This window comes from Panulirus ornatus, chromosome 32 (genome assembly GCF_036320965.1).
Source record: "Panulirus ornatus isolate Po-2019 chromosome 32, ASM3632096v1, whole genome shotgun sequence".
Taxonomy (NCBI): domain Eukaryota; kingdom Metazoa; phylum Arthropoda; class Malacostraca; order Decapoda; family Palinuridae; genus Panulirus; species Panulirus ornatus.
The window spans coordinates 16,399,094-16,422,084 of NC_092255.1; the positions used below are offsets into that span (position 1 = coordinate 16,399,094).

A 22,991-nucleotide genomic window follows, 5' to 3' on the forward strand; every position below is an offset into this window, starting at 1 on the left:
AAGTAATGAAAGGGTAAGAGAGATGTGTGGTAATAAAAAGAGTGTGGTTGAGAGAGCAGAGGAGGGTGTATTGAAATGGTTTGGTCACATGGAAAGAATGAGTGAGGAAAGATTGACAAAGCGGATATACGTGTCAGAGGTGGAGGGAATGAGAAGTGGGAGACCAAATTAGAGGTGGAAGTACAGAATGAAAAAGATTTTGAGCGATCAGAGCCTGAACATACAGGAGAGTGAAGGGCATGTAAGGAACAAGGTGAATTGGAATGATGTGGTATACCAGGGTCGCGTGCTGTCAGTGGATTGAACCAGGGCATGTGAAGCGTCTGGGGTGAACCATGGAAAGTTCTGTGGGGCCTGGATGTGGAAAGGGAGCTGTGGTTTCAGTGCATTACATATGACAGCTAGAGACTGAGTGTGAGTGAATGTGGCTTTTGTTGTCTTTTCTTAGCACTACCTCGCACGTGCTTGGGGGAGGGGGTGCCATTTCATGTGTGGTAGGGTGGCAACGGGAATAGATGAAGGCAGCAAGTACGCATATGTACATGTGTATATATGCATATGTCTTTGTATGTATATGTATGTATACATTGAAATGTATAGATATGTATATGAGCGTGTGAGGGCATGTATGTATATACATGTGTATGTGGCCATTCTTTTGTCTGTTTCCTTGCGCTACCTCGCTAACGCGGGAGACAGCGACAAAGTATGATAAAGTAAAAATATATAACAAGTATTGGTGAAGTGAGAGGGAGATGGAGTGAGTATTTTGAGGTTTGTTGAATGTGTTTCATGATAGAGTGGCAGATATGAGGTGTTCTGTTCAGGGTGGTGTGCAAAGTGATAGGGTCAGGGAGATTGGTTTGGTAAACAGAGAAGAGGTAGTGAAAGCTTTGTGGAAGATGAAAGCCAGCAAGGCAGTGGGTTTGGATGGTATTGCAGTGGAATTTATTAAAAAAGGGGGGTGACTGTTGTTGACCAGTTGGTAAGGATATTCAATGTATGTATGCTTCATGGTGAGGTGCCTGAGGATTGGCAGAATGCATGCGTAGTGCCATTGTATAAGGCAAAGGGGATAAGGGATGAGTGTTTAAATTACAGAGGTATAAGTTTGTTGAGTATTCCTGGTAAGTTATAATGGAGGGTATTGCTTGAGAGGGTAAAGGCATGTACAGAGCATCAGATTGGGGAAGTGCAGTGTGGTTTCAGAAGTGGTAGAGGATGTGTGGATCAGGTGTTTGCTTTGAAGAATGTATGTGAGAAATACTTAGAAAAACAGATGGATTTGTATGTAGCATTTATGGATCTGGAGAAAGCATATGATAGAGTGGATAGAGATGCTTGTGGAAGATATTAAGAGTTATATGGTGTGGGAGGTAAGTTGCTTTAAGCAGTGAAAAGTTTTTATCGAGGATGTAAGGCATGTGTACAAGTAGAGAGGAAAGTGGTTGGTTCTCGGTGAATGTTGGTTTGCGGAAGGGGTGCGCAATGTCTCCATGGCTGTTAAATTTCTTTACGGATGGGATTGTTAGGGAGGTGAATGCAAGAGTTTTGGAGAGAGAGGCAAGTATGCAGTGTGTTGTGGATGCGAGGGCTTGGGAAGTGAGCGAGTTGTTGTTTGCTGATGGTACAGTGCTGATGGCTGATTTGGGTGAGAAACTTCAGAAGTTGGTGACTGAGTTTGGTAAAGTGTGTGAAAGAAGAAAGTTGAGAGTAAATGTGAACAAAAGTGAGGTTGTTAGGTTCAGTAGGGTTGAGGGACAAGTTATTTGGGAGGTAAGTTTGAATGGAGAAAAACTGGAGGAAGTGAAGTGTTTTAGTTATGTGGAAGTGGATTTGGCAGCGGATGGAACCATGGAAGCGGAAGTGAGTCACAGGGTGGGTGAGGGGTCGAAGGTTCTAGAAGCGTTGAAGAATGTGTGGAAGGTGAGAACATTATCTCAGAGAGCAGAAATGGGTATGTTTGAAGGAATAGTGGTTCCAACAATGTTATATGGTTGCGAGGTGTGGGCTATGGATAGGGTTGTTCAGAGGAGGGTGGATGTGTTGAAAGAAATGTTTGAGGACAATATGTGGTGTGAGGTGGTTGGATCAAGTAAGTAATGAAAGGATAAGAGATGTGTGGTAATAAAAAAAGTGTGGTTGAGAGAGCAGAAGAGGGTGCATTGAAATGGTTTGGTCACATGGAGATAATGAGTGAGGAAAGATTGAAAAGATGATATATGTGTCAGAGGTGGAGGGAAGAAGAAGCTGAAGACCAAATTGGAGGTAGAAGGATGAAGTGAAAAAGATTTTGAGTGATTGAGGCCTGAACATACAGGAGGATGAAAGGCGTGCAAGGAATAGAGTGAATTGGAATGATGTGGTATACCGGGGTTGACGTGCCATCAGTGGATTGAACCAGGGCATGTGAAGCGTCTGGGGTAAATCATCGAAAGGTCTGTGGGGCTTGGATGTGGAAAGGGAGCTGTGGTTTCATTGCATTACAATATGACAGTGAGAGAGTAAGTGTGAATGAATGTGGCCTTTTTTGTCTGTTCCTGGTGCTGCCTCACTGGAAGAGGGGGGAGCGGGATGCTATTTTGTGTGTGGCGGGGTGGCAACAGGAATGGATTTGCAAGTATTGATAAGTACATGTGTATGTATGTATATGTATGTATACATTGAAATGTATATGTATGTATATGTGCGCGTGTGGGTGTTTATGTACATACATATGTATGTGGGTGGGTTGGGACATTCCTTGTCTGTTTTCTTGCGCTACCTTGCTAATGTGGGAGATGGTGGTTAAGGATAATAAATAAAATTAAACCTAGCTGGAGGGGGGGGATGCTATTTCATATGTGGCAGGGTGGCGACGGGAATGGATGAAGGTCCATACATGCACAGGTACATACATACATATACATATCAATGTATACATACATATACATACACATACACAGACATATACATATATACACATTTACATATTCATATTTGCTTGCCTTCATCCATTCCTGTTGTAACCCCGCCCCACAGGAAGCAGCATTGCTGCCCCACTCTTCGGCGAGGTAGCGCCAGGAAAACAGACAAAAATGGCCTCATTTATTCACACTCAGTCTTTAGCTGTCATGTGTAATGCACCAAAACCACAGCTCCCTATCCACATCCAGGCCCTGCAGACCTTTCCATGGTTTACCCCAGATGCTTCACATGCCCTGGTTCCGTTTGTTGCCATATTGTTCCAGTCCACTCTATTCCTTGCATGCCTGTCACCCTCCTGTATGTTCATGTCCCAATCTCTCAAAATCATTTTTACTCCATCCTTCCACCTCCAATTTGGTCTCGTGCTTCTCCTTGTTCACTCCATTCTGACACTGATATCCTCTTTGTCAATCTTACCTCACTCATTCTCTCTATATGTCCAAACCATTTAAACACACCTTCTGCTCTCTCAACCACACTCTTTTTATTTCCACACATCTCTTACCCTTTCATTACTAGGGTTAGGGAAGAAAGAATATTGCTCATATATCTCCTGCAAGTCATAGAAGGCAAATAGTAGGTGGGAGCAGGGAGCTGGAAATCTTTCCCTCTTGTATTACTTTCCAAAGGATCAAACAGAGGAGGGACCCAAGTGAGGAAGTTTTTTCTTGTAAGACTCGAGCATCTGTTCTGGATGCTACCTTCCACACACTGGAAATAGCGAATGTATGAAAAAACATGCATATGTATGGTTGCATTAAGTAGCTTTGGTTACTCTTATTTACATTTTATCTGAGAAAGGTTTCTCTTGAAATGCTGATTTTTTTAGTCAGGAATGATAAGTAGGTCAAACGTTTTGAATTTATGCAGCTTGACTGAGGACAGGTTAGTGTCATCAGTACTTTTTTTTCCACACATAGATTTTCACCGTTTTCCACATAACAATGCAGTATTATGAATGGGCAAAAAATAGCCTCATTTGTTCACATCCACTACATCCACTCTCTTGCTTTTATGTATCATTCACTGAAAAAAGAGCCCCTTACCCACACCTAAGCCCCACTGACCTCTCTGTGATTTCCCCTGACTGCTTTTGATGCCATGTGGCAGTTTGTTCATTGTAGCATGCACATATTGATTGGAAGTTGTTTCACTGACAAGAGCTCTTGAAATGGTTTTCTGAGCATTTTGTGTTTACTTTCAGTGGAAAATAATGTGAAACTCAAAATAAGTATTCTCAGTTATTGGAGAAATATACATTATTATGTGTACATTATTTGTTAGATTTGGTGAACTTATTGTTTTTTAAATTTCATAGATCACCAGTAACCCATCTGAACTAGTTAGTTATTTGACAGTAACTGGGATATGTATATATTTTAGTTAAATTTTCTTTGGAGTCCCTCTCTAACCTTGATGCATTATTTCAGTGAAAGCTCAGATAATGTGGAGCAATGATGAGTCTCGAGCAGTTCTTACTCTTTATCCTCAAGTATTGATTGATCACTTAAGGAATGGTGACCAGCCTCCTCTAGAAGAACTCTGGGTCCAGCTGGCTAAAGACCTCTTTTCCACATACAACTTCTTCAAACAACCATATGAGGTATGTAAACCACTAAACTAAGCTATGCAGTGAATATTTATAAACTTTTCCTGCCGTTCAGTAACTGGAATGATTTTTTATTTCAGTTAAGGTTATTCACTGACAGAAATCTCACCCTTGGTTAGAGCACATCATTGTCAGTTGATGAAAGAGAGTACAGTTTTGTCAAAGAACTTCTTGCTTTCATGGGGTTCATCTTGGCCTTACCACTGGTTGTAGTGCAGCTTTGGAGCTGCAGGGTGACATGTCCTGGGGTTTTTGTCCCAAGACCTCTTTTTGAAAGGGGCCCTAGAATTGTATGATTTTTTTACCTTACTTTTATCTTCCTGTCCCAGAAGTTCCTTTTGTGGAGTTCCCACAGTGTTCAGAAAGCCAGCTATGTCCTTTGGGAGGGACCATAGGTTAAGGAGTGTGGTGATGTTGCCTGTACGTCCATGTGATGGGAGTGCAGGACATTTTAAGAGTAAATGTTCTTTGTCTTCAGCATGGAAGTTATACAGATGTTTCAAAAAAGACAAAACATGCAAACTGTTTATGTAACTAGGGAGGCCCAAATAATGTTAGTGGTGAACTTGAAGTGAAAAACAAATCAGGTCTTCTTGATATTTTCTATGGTACTTACTTCAGCCATTCTGTTTGGTAAAACATTCCATATATGAACATTCCTGTTGAAGATAAAGTACATGGATTCATATGAGGTAAATTGTGTGCCCATGAGTTTGTATCCATTACAACAAGTATAATCAGATGAATCAAGTCTTAAGTAGCTGCTTCGATTAAAGTTATGGAAGCCTTTGATGATTTTAAATGCCTGAATTAAAACACCTCATAATCTTCTCTTTTCTAAGCTAGATAGATTTAAGTCATTTATTCAACTCTCAAGGAATTGTTTTGCAGTCAAGGAGTCATATGGGTAACTTGACTCTGTACTCTATCCTTTCTATGGCTTTTTTTTTTTTTTTTTTAGTAAGGTTACCAAAACTGAATACAGCATTCACGATTTGGACACACCAGTGAAGTGTAAAGAGTGAGGATGATTTTCCTTGACTTAACTTTGAAAGTCTTATCTTTGAATCCAAAGGGGGTCTTGTGATGTGTTGAATCCATGTTTGTTATGTTAAAGGTATGGCTGGTGTCCAGAGCACAGATGAGAAAGTGTAACTTTTGTTTGTCTGGAATAATGAGGGTAAAACAAAATGAAAATACCACTTTTATATTTCCAGATAGAAGAACATATAGCGTTACTACGACAGGGATATAAGAGACAAAACCCTTTCTCCTTCAGAGCAGAGATGGAATTTTTGGAAGAAACTGAGCATACCCTATGCTTTTCACCAGAGTCACCATCGACATTGATTTCTCACCTAGTGCCATATTGGAGTCATTCTGCTGCACACTGTTTACTTGACCTTATCATACATTACTGCCAAGAGGGAGCCAAGCTACTTACTGAGAACACATTTAATATAATCAGTGATGAAATGGAAAATCTTGGATACAGGTAAAGATACCTGCATAATTTTTATAGTATTAATGTTTAGTAATTCTTTATCTTTTTTAATTTTCATCATTGTTATTGTTGAAGACTCCAAACTTAGTGAATCCTGTTTTGGGAGGGTGCTGTCCTACAAATGGTGGGAAATGGTATTGAGGAATTTACTTCAGCCTTTAAAAGTGATACGTTGAATTTTATCAGAAACTTTCATGTAATGTTGTAAACTTCAAAAGGTTTTAGGCTTCTTGATAATGCTAACAGAAAAGGAATGTTTAAGTATGGAATTGATATTACTCTTCATTATTTTCATGAAATATGATCCCCATATATCTATAACTACTGCAGGACCAATTTCTATGAAAGAATCCTGGTGTTACTTAGGACCTCTCTGAAGGTTCCTACTGCCCAGGTTGCATTATTTCCAGTAGCAGGGAAATGTAGACTCTTTTGTAGTGATAAGGTCATTATTAAGGCTGTACTCCCAATGATAATGAAATATGGTGTAACTGTCATCAAGGTCCTTTTCACTAGATGTGGTGATGTGTCATACTATAAGTTTTATTGAAATTTGATAGGTTCACACTTCTTTACATTAGTTGTAGTTGTAAAGAATGTAGATAAAAGAAAATTGAAGAATCTCTCATCACTTGATATAACATACAGGTATACTGCTGAAGAATGCCGGCAATATTACTACCTACTCAAAAAAATTTATAAGAAAAAAGCCGAGGCTTTGAAAAAGGACAGAGAGGTGTATAAACTTTACCCGTATACGGACAAGATGAATGAATTGAGAACTGTAATATCTCAGGCTGAATTTACAGGTGAGTTATGTATTGGCAGTTTCTCCATAGCAATTATATATAATGATTAATCATTGGAAACTTAGTTATTGATTATAGAAGAAAGTCCTACTTAAACATTTTCCTATAGCGACACCTTTATGATTGAATATTTATAGTAGTGTAATAAGCACATGATACAAAATTTGTGCCTATTTTTACAGTTGCACTTTTTCTCATGTACAAAAATTTTCGATATTCTGGTATACATAAACTTATATAGGTATCAAATACATAAAGATAATCATTAATACTCATAGGTTACTCACTGTCTTATAACACATTACCAGTCTCTCAAAATACTCACTCTGTCTCCACTCACATCTTCCTTGCCCATTACCACTACTCTGTTACCTTCACTAGTGCTACCATTGGCTCCCATAGTTCTTGCATTAATTATCTCCTTTGAGACCATTTTCTAATTCTCTCTAAAGTTTGCTGAGTATCTTTGAACCCAAATTTCGTATGCCCTCTTTTTAAGCACTTGCACCTTCATTTTGCCCTCCTGCTGCTTTCTCTTGTACATCTACCAGTCTATTCCTCTTCTTTCTTGTAGGTAAGCCCAAACATCTCTATTTCTTCTTTCGCTGACATCTTCCACATCCTACCACTTACTACCTTTTCTCACATGCCCACACCTTACCTTCTGCATTACCCCTGGACCAGTTTCTATGAGAGTCATGGTGTTATCCAGGACCTTTTTAAGGCTCCAGCTGCTCAAGGGTTCACTGCTTTCAGTAGAAGGGAAATAGTAGACTCCTTTAGAGTGAGTTCTTTAATGAGACTGCACTTCCAGTGATATAACTTCTTTGAAGCTGACTTTTCACTTTTAAGTATAATCTTTGTGCAGATGGAACACAGTAACTATCTATCTATATCTCTGATGCCTGTTTCCTCTGAGAACACCCAAAGGAGATGCTACAGGGAAAGTCTCTGTAACTGGTGAACTCCAGTACCATTTTTAACCTCTAGTATCTCACTTTAACAGGCCACTGGCAGAGGGCAACTCTAGCCCATTGTTATCAGAAGCTTCTACCTAATGTTCTTAAAGGCCCAGTAGTGCCTGTGTATATTTATTCTTTCTTTTTTTCATACTTGCTCACCATTTTCCATATTAGTAAGGAAGTGCTAAGAACAGAGGAAGAAAAGGCCTCATTTGCTTATATGTATATATTTATCTCTGATATCCATTCCCTTTTAGAGCTCCCTCTAGGGGTGGCCATGGCAAAAGTCTCCACAACTGTTGAACTTTTTTATATATTTCCCGCATGAGTGAGGTAGCACCAAGGACAGATGACAGAGTCTTAGAGGGAAAAATCCTCACTTGGCTCCTTGCTCTGTATTTTTTTGGAAAGTAATGCAGGAAGGGATGATTTCCAACCACATGTTTATGCCCCTCCAAGTCGCCATCTTTGACACATGGGAGATGAGAGGTTGACAAAGAAGATATATGCATCAGAAGTGGAGAGGACAAGGATGAGGAGGAGGAGGCCAAGTTGTAGCAGCCTGAACATTCAAGGCTTGCTTGGAGTAAAGTGGACTGAACCAGGGGAAAGCATGGAAAGGTCTATAGGGCCTGGTTGTGGATTGGGGGGTTTAGTTTCAGTGCATACACTTGACAGCAAGAAAATCAATGTGAGGGAATGAGGCCTTTTCTTCGTGTGTTCCAGGTGCTACCTTGCTAACACAGGCAACGGCGAACAGGTATGAAAAAACTTTATCAATAGTACTTTGTAAATTGTAAGTTGCCTGTTTGAAAGGTAAAGATGAATTTTTCATATTATCCATGTACAGTTTGTGTGATCTGTTGTATTTTGAATTCTTTTCATGTTCTTTCTCTCTCTCATGTGTAGTCATTATTTCGTTTGTAGGCAAGGTAGTGTCAAGATTAGAAGACTAATCCTTCAGTCAGCATTAAGAGTTGAAGTCTAAACCTTAGAGGGAAACACCTCAACTGGCTCCTTTTCTATTCTATCTTTTAGATATTGAAATACAAGGAGAGGGTTTCTTGTTCCTCTAGTCCTCCCATTTTAGTCACCATCTATGACACAAAGTTAATGTAAGGGTAGTTTTCTCTCTCCCATCCCATGGATATTTTTTTATATACCCATACTTTGGGCAAAATTAAGATGTACATGTTTCAAAACTTTTGTAAACCATGCTCTGCTTATATCCTACATAATTTTTTTGATGAAAAGTATATCATGTGATCTATACTCAATGAAACATCACTGTGACTTAATTAATTTATGGAGAGGTTTTACTGTACATTTCAGCATGCTGTGATTTTTATTTTACCAAAATTTTCATTCCTGAGATTTTAGGATAGAGCAACAAACTGTTTAATCAAAATTTTTCCCACAGAAACTGATGATGTATATCTGAAGATAATATCAGCAGCTTCATCAACCATAGAAGAATTTCAGGAGGCTGATGAGGAATCTAGGTGTGAATCAATGGAGACATTTCTTTTGAAACTCAAAATGCATTTGATGCATGTAATTCATATTCGTCCTCCACCACCTATTAAAGCTGTGAGTGTTATATTTTTTCACTTTTCTTTGTAATATTCTTTTAGTGAGTTTTTTCTCTCTGTGTAGTAGGTGGTAGGCAGCCACTAACCAAGGAAGTGTTACCAGTACTACCAGCCTGGGTATTGGAGGGGAGTTAGTGATGGCTGTGCGGTGAGTCAGCAATTCGTTAGCTAGTAAGTTTCACTACTCTCACTCGGGTATCTGTTTTTCTCTCTGTCTCACTCACTCATGGGTTGCTAGCTTTCAGTCTACAAATAAACTGTCTCAACACACACAGCAAGTTACACACATGACTTGCTCTTCATAACTCTTGATCTTATGCGGTGAGTGCTACTTTCTCGGCCAGCCTTTTCACAAAATCTCTTATATAAGTCCTTGTGAGTGAGTTTTGGTTTGTCCCACAATCTTTAGAGAATATCCTGACCCCCAGGAGTCAGAATCCTGTAACCCACTACCTTTTGTTTATGTTATTGATCCTAACCTATCACTAACCTTACATTCAGCAGTTGCAGCTAACTAGCAGGCCTTTTGGGATGGTACTCCAGTGGATCTCTGTGCCCCCAGAACCATTTTTTTTTGCAGTTTAGAAGTAAGATCAATTAAAACAGATTTTAATTCTTGGCTGGGATTTACCGAAAGTAAATTGCTTTTCCCCATTTTTTTTTTTAATGGAAAAGATTCTTCTTATATAACTGGTTTCTCCAGGGCTTGATAATGCTTGTAGTCTCTAGTGGGACAACATCATGCCAGAGGCTCCTTCACCTATGCTGATGCCTTAGTTTATGCCTGAGTCTTTTCTAGACCCCCTATGACTGGGGTTCCTCCACCTCAGTCATAGATTCTAGATTTTATATCTATAGTGTTTCTCAAACCTTTTAAAGGCAAAGGTTAGGAACATGTTAGCATTTAATATTATACATGACTTTTGCAAGTGTGAGAAACTGCAGAAGCTGGTGACTGAGTTTGGTAAAGTGTGTGAAAGAAGAAAGTTAAGAGTAAATGTGAATAAGAGCAAGGTTATTAGGTACAGTAGGGTTGAGGGTCAAGTCAATTGGGAGGTGAGTTCGAATGGAGAAAAACTGGAGGAAGTAAAGTGTTTTAGATATCTGGGAGTGGATCTGGCAGCGGATGGAACCATGGAAGCGGAAGTGGATCATAGGGTGGGGGAGGGGGCGAAAATTCTGGGAGCCTTGAAGAATGCGTGGAAGTCGAGAACATTATCTCGGAAAGCAAAAATGGGTATGTTTGAAGGAATAGTGGTTCCAACAATGTTGTATGGTTGCGAGGCGTGGGCTATGGATAGAGTGGTGCGCAGGAGGATGGATGTGCTGGAAATGAGATGTTTGAGGACAATGTGTGGTGTGAGGTGGTTTGATCGAGTAAGTAACGTAAGGGTAAGAGAGATGTGTGGAAATAAAAAGAGCGTGGTTGAGAGAGCAGAAGAGGGTGTTTTGAAATGGTTTGGGCACATGGAGAGAATGAGTGAGGAAAGGTTGACCAAGAGGATATATGTGTCAGAGGTGGAGGGAACGAGGAGAAGAGGGAGACCAAATTGGAGGTGGAAAGATGGAGTGAAAAAGATTTTGTGTGATCGGGGCCTGAACATGCAGGAGGGTGAAAGGAGGGCAAGGAATAGAGTGAATTGGAGCGATGTGGTATACCGGGGTTGACGTGCTGTCAGTGGATTGAATCAGGGCATGTGAAGCGTCTGGGGTAAACCATGGAAAGCTGTGTAGGTATGTATATTTGCGTGTGTGGACGTATGTATATACATGTGTATGGGGGTGGGTTGGGCCATTTCTTTCGTCTGTTTCCTTGCGCTACCTCGCAAATGCGGGAGACAGCGACAAAGCAAAAAAAAAAAAAAAAAAAAAAAAACATCAATACAGGTTGGCCAGAAATAACTGTCTCTCCTGGAGAATTTTATGTCTTGAAAGTAACTTGAGCTTCATTAGATTTCTCTAGCCCTTGTCTCCTTAGGACATTGTTAGAATTGCTTTTGCATTTTGAGAGTACCTTTCAAGAACCTCTATATTTGAGTTTAGGTTTTCTTCCTAACAGGTATAATTTGAGATTTACTTCTCTGTTCCCTTCTCTGGAGTCAGGTTTTGCTTTTTCCCTGCAGCCCAAGTGAGAGCTTTCAGTCTTAGATCTTCTATAATGTAGTATTTTTCAGGCACTTATCTCTTCAACATCTTGCATGAATTTATTTCTTGCAGCTTTGGAGAGCTAATAATTTTCATGCTTCTTTTAGAAAGTACAACTTGTCTTTTCTATGGGTTTAGATTAACCAAAACCTCAGTTTTGTTTAGAGTGAAATGGTCTATTACTGTAGTAACTTTTTTTTTTTGATACAGAGATTAGAGGGCCACTGCACAAGAATGATGGGTAGGTAACAAAGTGTTCTGCTGTTTTGACAGTGGTTCTGTTGATTCCATTTTTATGGAAAACCTTTTTCTATTGTCCTTCTAATTCACTTTGGAAGTTGTTTTGGTCTTGATTAATACTCTGAAAGCTTTTGTGTAACCACCAGCATACATGTGCATATACTCCAATGCTCGTAGGATAAGCTACAGAGAGAAATCTGGATTTGGAAAGTTGAATAAGTTATTTCTTTGAGGTGGTGTCCTGCAAGCAATTTTTCTTGATTTTATCACTTTGAAGGGCAAATTATTTTTTTCCACACAAAAAACTTTCCCTCCACCTTTTATGACTGCCTTGGTTGGCACCTATGATCTGTGAAATGTGTAAGCTTCAAGTAGCTGGTGAGAAGCAAGTCAGTGATATCAGTCTTGTGATGGTTGGTTACTGGCTAAGGGTAGGCCTGCAAATATGATGCTTGGACTAGACAGGGCTAGGAAGGGTCTTGACTGGTACATATCCAAGAAAAGTATCCCATGCTTCTCTACTTTCAAAATCCATATTTCTCACTGTTTAGTATTCTTTTCCATGATACACCTGCTGTAAAATCAATTGTAACTTCATTTCTTTCTCTCTCGGTATGATACATTTAAGAAACTTTGTTCAAGATTTACAGATGAACTGAACTTGTATTTTCAACTTATGCTTATCAAACATTTTCTTTGTGTCCATATGATAGGCTTTGGAATATTTTGGTGTTGTTATTTTTTATTGATGGCCTTTGGCACCATTAGTGGGGCTTTAAAGTAAACCTTCAATTTGGCACTTTGATTCTGGTTGTCGCCATGCCACGCTAATGCCTTTGGCGCTACCAAAGGGGCTTCAAGGTAAATCTTCAATTTGGCACTTTGATTCTGGATGCTGCCATGCCATTCTGATGGCCTTTGGCACTGCCAAAGGGGCTTCAAAGTAAATCTTCAAATTGGCGCTTTGATTCTGGATGCCACCACACAACTCTAATGGCCTTTGGCACTGCCAAAGGGGCTTGAAAGTAAACCTTCAATTTGGCACTTTGATTGTGGATGCTGGGGTCAACTTGCTGTTAATGGACTGAGCTAGGGCATGTGAAATGTCTGGGGTAAACCATGGAAAGGTATGTGGGGCCTGGATGTGGATAGGGAGCTATGGCTTTGTTGCATTACACAGGACAGCTTGTGTATGGATGTGAGCTGATGTGACCCTTCTTCGTCTGCTTCCTGGCGCTACTTCACTGATGCAGGAAGTTGTGGTAGGAATAGATGAAGGCAAGCAAGTATGAATATGTACATGTGTATATATGTATATGTATGTGTATGTATATATATATTATTATTATATCTTTTTATTATGCTTTGTCACTGTCTTCTGTGTTAGCGAGGTAGCGCGAGAAAACAGACAAAAGAATGGCCCAACCCACCTACATACACATGTATATACATAAACACCCATACATGCACATATACATATCTATACATTTCAACGTATATTACCTATATATATATATATATATATATATATATATATATTTTTTTTTTTTTTTTTTTTTTTTTTTTTTTTTTTTTTTTGTCGCTGTCTCCCGCGTTTGCGAGGTAGCGCAAGGAAACAGACGAAAGAAATGGCCCAACCCCCCCCCCCCCCCATACACATGTACATACACACGTCCACACACGCAAATATACATACCTACACAGCTTTCCATGGTTTACCCCAGACGCTTCACATGCCTTGCTTCAATCCACTGACAGCACGTCAACCCCTGTATACCACATGACTCCAATTCACTCTATTTCTTGCCCTCCTTTCACCCTCCTGCATGTTCAGGCCCCGATCACACAAAATCTTTTTCACTCCATCTTTCCACCTCCAATTTGGTCTCCCTCTTCTCCTCGTTCCCTCCACCTCCGACACATATATCCTCTTGGTCAATCTCTCCTCACTCATTCTCTCCATGTGCCCAAACCATTTCAAAACACCCTCTTCTGCTCTCTCAACCACGCTCTTTTTATTTCCACACCTCTCTCTTACCCTTACGTTACTTACTCGATCAAACCACCTCACACCACACATTGTCCTCAAACATCTCATTTCCAGCACATCCATCCTCCTGCGCACATCTCTATCCATAGCCCACGCCTCGCAACCATACAACATTGTTGGAACCACTATTCCCTCAAACATACCCATTTTTGCTTTCCGAGATAATGTTCTCGACTTCCACACATTTTTCAAGGCTCCCAAAATTTTCGCCCCCTCCCCCACCCTATGATCCACTTCCGCTTCCATGGTTCCATCCGCTGACAGATCCACTCCCAGATATCTAAAACACTTCACTTCCTCCAGTTTTTCTCCATTCAAACTCACCTCCCAATTGACTTGACCCTCACCCCTACTGTACCTAATAACCTTGCTCTTATTCACATTTACTCTCAACTTTCTTCTTCCACACACTTTACCAAACTCAGTCACCAGCTTCTGCAGTTTCTCACATGAATCAGCCACCAGCGCTGTATCATCAGCGAACAACAACTGACTCACTTCCCAAGCTCTCTCATCCCCAACAGACTTCATACTTGCCCCTCTTTCCAGGACTCTTGCATTTACCTCCCTTACAACCCCATCCATAAACAAATTAAACAACCATGGAGACATCACACACCCCTGCCGCAAACCTATATATATATATATATATATATATATATATATATATATATATATATATATATATATATTCACATGTACAATTCATACATGATGCCTTCATCCGTTCCCATTGCCTCCCCGCCTCACATGAAATGGTACCCACCTCCCCCTGCACGCGCACAAGGTAGCACTAGGAAAAGACAACAAAGGCCACATTTGTTCACACAAATTTGCCATTTTCTGCATTAGCAAAGTAGCACCAAGGACAGATGGATCTTTCTTTGTCTGTTTCCTGGCTAACTTTGCTGACGCAGGAAATGGCAGTCATATGTAATAAAATATATAATAGATATTGTACATTAGCTATTTTTGGACATGAACATAGTTCTTATAAAACAGTTCAAAAACATGTGATTAATTAGCAGTTTATTCGTAAGAATACAGTACAGCATTAAAGCTAAGGGTCGCATGATTTGTTTTTCAGATTGCTCTTATTCTTTTAAAATTTTTGAAGAGAGAGAAGGATATCAGCATGCTAAATGATGGTACAGATGTGAAGAAGCTTACTGCTATCCTACACCCACACATAGATATATTGACCTTGATCTCACGTAAGTTTCAGAAAGGGCAGAAACTGTTGGTAATTTTGCATACAAAATGAATGTGGCATGCATTACCACACATTCAGAGTTTTGTGTGTGATACTGATGGAACAAAATTGTGATTTGTGGCCTGAATTTTAAAAATTTTTGTTTTTATGATTATAGATATTGTTAGAATATGAATGATCCTTATATCATGGTTGGTTGCTCTGAATGTTGAAAATGAAAGATGCATGTACATGTATTTATCTGTTACATGCTTTCTGAGATGAATTTGTACATCTACCATGCATGTATGTCATTTGTTCCAAGGAGTTCATATAACACACTTGAATATTCCCTTACTGCATTTTGTAATTGTGTGATTGTTATTTGAGTTCTTATTTGTCAATATGTTTATCCTACATATGTATGAGGGATATCTTTACAGTCTTGATAGTTGCTAGAAGACCTAGTGAACCTGTATATGTGCAAATACATTTCCACATTTTTTTTTTACATTCCGATCATTAATCTGTCACAACAGATCTCTTTAGGGCTGGATTTATTTATGTGATGGCCCTAGCACATAACATTTTGGCAACCCTGTCTCTAGCTCTATTATGTTTACATTATTCAGTGTTATACATGTGATATGTTTCCCATTTTAGAAAGTTAATACAAGGATTGAATCAAGGCATGTGAAGCGTCTGGGGTAAACCATGGAAAGCTGTGTAGGTATGTATATTTGCGTGTGTGGACGTGTGTATGTACGTGTGTATGGGGGTTGGGCCATTTCTTTCGTCTGTTTCCTCGCGCTACCTCGCAAACGCGGGAGACAGCGACAAAGTATAAAAAAAAAAAAAAACGTGATATGAATTTACATATGACAGAGTTGAGTGGAATGCTTTATGGGATGTTTTACGGATATATTTGTTTGGGGTACAACTGTTGGATGGTGCGAAAGTCTTCTATAGAGTAGCAAATGCATGTGAAAAAGTGGAGGGAGAGTTGAGTGAAAGTTTTGGCATATATGTGGGTGTGAGGCAGGGCTGTGTAATGCCATCATGGCTTTTTAACATACATATGGATGGAGTGATAGGTGAAAGCAAAACTAGGGAACATGGGTGTAGAGATGGAATGTTTTGAGGTATGGTGGCTAGTGACAAACCTGTTCGTGGATGATACTCTGTTGTCTTCTGAGAGTGAAGAGGAGTTGTTGGAGGTTGTAAGTGTGTTTTATGATATGTGTAAGCATAGGCGATTGAAGGTAGATTCAAGTAAAAGTAAAGTAATGGTGCTTGAAAGGAAATGTAGTGAAAGTATAGGTTTTGCAAAACCCTGTAGAGTGAAAGAAGAAAGTATACTAAATGTGTTTGTAGAAAGTATCTAGGAGCTATCTTGGGTAAGTTTGATGATATGAATGGAGAGATAAGGGACAGAGCAGTACAGAATAGAAGAGTTATTGGGTCCCTTAGTAAAATATTGGAAGGTAGAGGTATAAGTATGAAAGTGAAGAAAGGATTAAGGGGCGGCATAGTCCTCCTGATCCTAACCTATGCAGTGAAAATATGGACATAGAATGAGTCACAGAGGTCAAGAATCTGAGCTGTGGAATTGAGCTACTTGAGAAGAGCATGTGGTATGACAAAATGAAATGATGAAAGATATGAGTGGGTGTATGAGAGATGTGGTATGGCAGGGAATGCAAAGGGAATGAACTATGGAGTGGTGGAGTGGGTGAAATGTAATACTTTGTTGTGGTTTAAGCATGTAGAAAAGAATGCAATGCAAGATGGGAAGTTTGCAAGGAGAGCATATGATAGTACACTTAAAAGGGTTAGTGTGAAAGGAAGACCACTTCTGATGGCCTGTTTATATGTTATACTAAACTATTAAGGTGTGATATAGCTGCACTGATAGTTAACGATCTGTTTCTGACATGAAGGGTACGTAAAGGCAGTTTAAAAACACAATAAAACATAGCTATATATTTTTTTGTTTTTATGATAAGGAACATTTACAAAGTGCAGAATGTAAATAGAAGCTGGACCATCATGTACCAGAAAGCTTCGTTGTTGCTGCTCTCTTAGGATGTACCATAGATAAGACATGAGATCTTATTGACAATTCTAGCATAGTATGGTGCTTAAGTACAATTCTGACTGTTCAATCAATAAATTTCTTGAACTGATTGGTATGCTTGTGGTGATTTGCTACAGATGCCATGATCCCATCAATAATATTATTATTCCTGAATTGAATTGTGAAAAATTAGAAAGAAAATGAATTATGTCTGTGACTCTTCCTGGAATCTTCTGGATTCTAGGCAGAGGGCAAGTACTTGACCTGTATCTCCATGCAATGAGCAATTTGTGATTATGCTTGAACTATCGAACTATCATACCCTCAACTTTGTTTTGAGGTTGGTGAAGAGTAGGACGGAACCTGCTCTTAGCTTGGATATAAGTGGGATGTTAAGATGTACTCCTATCTCACCCAACCGATATGTTTTTCATCATGGGTATGTGATCCATTTTTTATGTGTATATCTTCCTCTCTATTCCTACTTCCATAAGGTGTACATTTTTAGGAAATTGATTTTGTTGAACTAAGGTCCTCAACTCTGCAGGCTGGCATAAAGATGGGATGCCCATTTGCCTTGGATAGCCATGAAAATTTTTTAGTTTGACTCAAAGATAATGTAGAGCAACCTCCACTGTGCTTTTGCTCTCTAATGGGAATTTTGTATACAAGAATTACTTTCTGTTGTTGTTGATAATTTGGGTTATTTTATATGCTTGTTGTCTGAATGTTTAGTTAGGATGATTGAAACATGTGTTTTCGTTTCATCTCTTGTCAATCTTAGAAAGGTTTCTCATCGCAAACTGATAATTTTCCAGAAAATGGACTTCAGCAGCTATATCGAGAATCACAGACACAGCCAGGAGCTGTTAAGAGAAGAAAGAAGAGAGGGGAGATGCTACTTAGTAAGTTGAATTTGTATAATTCTAATATTCGTATCAATCTTGTTCTTTGTGATAACAAAAAGCATTATAATTTCTGGAAATTTTGATAAAGGATGAAAATTAATGTATTGATAAGTGAGGGATATTACACAGATTATTTTATATTATTCTATGAAATAGTAGAGTAGTCCAGAACTTTATAGGACATTTTTTTTTTTTTTTTTTTTTTTTATACTTTGTCGCTGTCTCCCACGTTTGCGAGGTAGCGCAAGGAAACAGACGAAAGAAATGGCCCAACCCCCCCCCCCCATACACATGTATATACATACGTCCACACACGCAAATATACATACCTACACAGCTTTCCATGGTTTACCCCAGACGCTTCACATGCCTTGATTCAATCCACTGACAGCACGTCAGCCCCGGTATACCACATCACTCCAATTCACTCTATTCCTTGCCCTCCTTTCACCCTCCTGCATGTTCAGGCCCCGATCACACAAAATCTTTTTCACTCCATCTTTCCACCTCCAATTTGGTCTCCCTCTTCTCCTTGTTCCCTCCACCTCCGACACATATATCCTCTTGGTCAATCTTTCCTCACTCATCCTCTCCATGTGCCCAAACCACTTCAAAACACCCTCTTCTGCTCTCTCAACCACGCTCTTTTTATTTCCACACATCTCTCTTACCCTTACGTTACTCACTCGATCAAACCACCTCACACCACACATTGTCCTCAAACATCTCATTTCCAGCACATCCATCCTCCTGCGCACAACTCTATCCATAGCCCACGCCTCGCAACCATACAACATTGTTGGAACCACTATTCCTTCAAACATACCCATTTTTGCTTTCCGAGATAATGTTCTCGACTTCCACACATTCTTCAAGGCCCCCAGAATTTTCACCCCCTCCCCCACCCTATGATCCACTTCCGCTTCCATGGTTCCATCCGCTGCCAGATCCACTCCCAGATATCTAAAACACTTCACTTCCTCCAGTTTTTCTCCATTCAAACTCACCTCCCAATTGACTTGACCCTCAACCCTACTGTACCTAATAACCTTGCTCTTATTCACATTTACTCTTAACTTTCTTCTTCCACACACTTTACCAAACTCAGTCACCAGCTTCTGCAGTTTCACACATGAATCAGCCACCAGCGCTGTGTCATCAGCGAACAACAACTGACTCACTTCCCAAGCTCTCTCATCCCCAACAGACTTCATACTTGCCCCTCTTTCCAAAACTCTTGCATTTACCTCCCTAACAACCCCATCCATAAACAAATTAAACAACCATGGAGACATCACACACCCCTGCCGCAAACCTACATTCACTGAGAACCAATCACTTTCCTCTCTTCCTACACGTACACATGCCTTACATCCTCGATAAAAACTTTTCACTGCTTCTAACAACTTTTCTCCCACACCATATATTCTTAATACCTTCCACAGAGCATCTCTATCAACTCTATCATATGCCTTCTCCAGATCCATAAATGCTACATACAAATCCATTTGCTTTTCTAAGTATTTCTCACATACATTCTTCAAAGCAAACACCTGATCCACACATCCTCTACCACTTCTGAAACCACACTGCTCTTCCCCAATCTGATGCTCTGTACATGCCTTCACCCTCTCAATTAATACCCTCCCATATAATTTACCAGGAATACTCAACAAACTTATACCTCTGTAATTTGAGCACTCACTCTTATCCCCTTTGCCTTTGTACAATGGCACTATGCACGCATTCCGCCAATCCTCAGGCACCTCACCATGAGTCATACATACATTAAATAACCTTACCAACCAGTCAACAATACAGTCACCCCCTTTTTTAATAAATTCCACTGCAATACCATCCAAACCTGCTGCCTTGCCGGCTTTCATCTTCCGCAAAGCTTTCACTACCTCTTCTCTGTTTACCAAATCATTTTCCCTAACCCTCTCACTTTGCACACCACCTCGACCAAAACACCCTATATCTGCCACTCTATCATCAAACACATTCAACAAACCTTCGAAATACTCACTCCATCTCCTTCTCACATCACCACTACTTGTTATCACCTCCCCATTTGCTCCCTTGTGTTACGCACTTTATTTACCTCCTTCCAGAACATCTTTTTATTCTCCCTAAAATTTACTGATAGTCTCTCACCCCATCTCTCATTTGCCCTTTTTTTCACCTCTTGCACCTTTCTCTTGACCTCCTGTCTCTTTCTTTTATACATCTCCCACTCAATTGCATTTTTTCCCTGCAAAAATCGTCCAAATGCCTCTCTCTTCTCTTTCACTAATACTCTTACTTCTTCATCCCACCACTCACTACCCTTTCTAATCAACCCACCTCCCACTCTTCTCATGCCACAAGCATCTTTTGCGCAATCCATCACTGATTCCCTAAATACATCCCATTCCTCCCCCACTCCCCTTACTTCCATTGTTCTCACCTTTTTCCATTCTGTACTCAGTCTCTCCTGGTACTCCCTCACACAGGTCTCCTTCTCAAGCTCACTTACTCTCACCACCCTCTTCACCCCAAACATAAAAATCAAGTCAATGCTTTTTACTCCTTATAAATGTGACTTATCTCAGGCTACCTGTCAGGTATGAGACTATAGCATTCTACAGAGATAAAACAACACAGTGTAGTAGAAATGGATATATCACTGCTCAAGATATGCTGCATCTTCTCCAAGAAATTGACTGATTATTTAGTGGATGAAGAGTAGGACTCTGTAGATCTTTTCCTGATGGTAGAACCAGTTAACAGTATCTTTTTGAGGTTCTGCTAGTCTCAGTACACCATCCAACCTTCTCGTGTTGGTGTGAGACAGACAAAGATTACAGGTGAAAGAGATTTAGGTAAACCAATAGTGAATAATATATTCTAAAGAAAATTGAGTGCACACCACATTGAGGCTATGCTATTGAACAGAACATTCTTCTAATTATGTATGAGTTGTTTGTTGATGAGCCTATGTTAGTGAATCCTGAACTGTACTGAAATTCATGGGAAAATTAATGAAAATTTTGCATTGTTCTTGAAGATGTAGAAATATTCTGAGGACTCCATATTGCTCATGGAGTTATGGTTGCAAAAAATACACCCCTGAAAAATTTACTATAGAGCTTAATGAGCAGCCATGATTATGAAACATGAGATATGACAGTATTGCAGTTTGAAGAGAAATATGCCAACAAATAAATTCTCTTTGATTTAGGCTTGAGTACTTGAATACTGAGCTGCTGAAAGTGCTGTATGCCAGAATTTGATCTCATCATCAATGAACAGCTATCTCTATGCATTTGGTACATGGCATCAAAGTAAGGTGAATTTGGGGTGATGTTCTGGCACCTTGTAGACATAAGGTTAAACTAATTTTCTTATGGAAAACCATATCTGGCAAAAATCCCACTTGAAGTACTGTACATGACTTCCCAGGTGATGTATTTCTAACACTCACAAAACCACATTTAAAGAAAGGTAATACTATAACAATGGACAGCTGTACCATCTTGAATTTGGCTGAGGAATTCAGAGCTGAAAAAACAACTATCCTAGGAAGTAGCAAAAAGCAGAGACAATAAAGGAAAGCCATTTTACTCATCTGAGATCTATTAATCTCCATCTGATAGCACATTTGCAATGTAAAAGGCCAAAAATGCGAAGATTGTTCAGCATCTCAACTCAGTGCATAAGATTGTTCCAAAAAAGAGCTTTGAAAAATAGTGAAGGACTACATCACTGTACAGGTAAAGTTGCTGTGAACAGTTTTGACATAATGGCTTGGTACCACCAGGCGATAGCCTGACTTTGGAATGTTTGATGCTGCTTGGTGGAGATGAGGATGAGTACTTGTAGAGGTTTCAGGAACAAAGGAATTGTTTTAGGTGGAATAAGGTTCGCTGATGATACAGCGCTGGTGGCTGATTCATGTGAGAAACTGCAGAAGCTGGTGACTGAGTTTGGTAAAGTGTGTGAAAGAAGAAAGTTAAGAGTAAATGTGAATAAGAGCAAGGTTATTAGGTACAGTCGGGTTGAGGGTCAATTCAGTTGGGAGGTGAGTTTGAATGGAGAAAAACTGGAGGAAGTGAAGTGTTTTAGATATCTGGGAGTGGATCTGGCAGCGGATGGAACCATGGAAGCGGAAGTGGATCATAGGGTGGGGGAGGGGGTGAAAATTCTGGGAGCCTTGAAGAATGTGTGGAAGTCGAGAACATTATCTCGGAAAGCAAAAATGGGTATGTTTGAAGGAATAGTGGTTCCAACAATGTTGTATGGTTGCGAGGCGTGGACTATGGATAGAGTTGTGCGCAGGAGGATGGGTGTGCTGGAAATGAGATGTTTGAGGACAATGTGTGGTGTGAGGTGGTTTGATCGAGTAAGTAACGTAAGGGTAAGAGAGATGTGTGGAAATAAAAAGAGCGTGGTTGAGAGAGCAGAAGAGGGTGTTTTGAAATGGTTTGGTCACATGGAGAGAATGAGTGAGGAAAGGTTGACCAAGAGGATATATGTGTCGGAGGTGGAGGGAACGAGGAGAAGAGGGAGACCAAATTGGAGGTGGAAAGATGGAGTGAAAAAGATTTTGTGTGATCGGGGCCTGAACATGCAGGAGGGTGAAAGGAGGGCAAAGAATAGAGTGAATTGGAGCGATGTGGTATACCGGGGTTGACATGCTGTCAGTGGATTGAATCAAGGCATGTGTATGGGGGTGGGTTGGGCCATTTCTTTCGTCTGTTTCCTTGCGCTACCTCGCAAACGCGGGAGACAGCGACAAAGCAAAAAAAAAAAAAAAAAAAAGTTAGTGAAAATGATTGAGCTTGGAAAAGAGACTTGTGCAGAGAGTTATAAGAAGAGATTGAGTATAGCATGGATAGTCAGAGTGATTGGATAGTCAGAGTGATTGAAGTTAGGTAGTTGGTGAGAATTGGAA

The 22,991-nt window shown here is 39.9% G+C and overlaps 1 protein-coding gene across 2 annotated transcripts in view; it reads left to right on the forward strand.

The window, feature by feature from the left end:
* LOC139759076 (uncharacterized) overlaps window positions 1–22,991 on the forward strand; it is a 63,066-nt gene that overhangs the window by 26,977 nt on the left and 13,098 nt on the right. For both annotated transcript variants that reach the window (XM_071681017.1, XM_071681016.1), the window contains exons 11-16: window positions 4,398–4,570; window positions 5,794–6,071; window positions 6,729–6,889; window positions 9,272–9,441; window positions 14,966–15,092; window positions 17,966–18,052. In XM_071681017.1, the coding sequence (XP_071537118.1) occupies window positions 4,398–4,570; window positions 5,794–6,071; window positions 6,729–6,889; window positions 9,272–9,441; window positions 14,966–15,092; window positions 17,966–18,052 (996 nt within the window). The remainder of the gene's footprint in view (window positions 1–4,397; window positions 4,571–5,793; window positions 6,072–6,728; window positions 6,890–9,271; window positions 9,442–14,965; window positions 15,093–17,965; window positions 18,053–22,991) is intronic.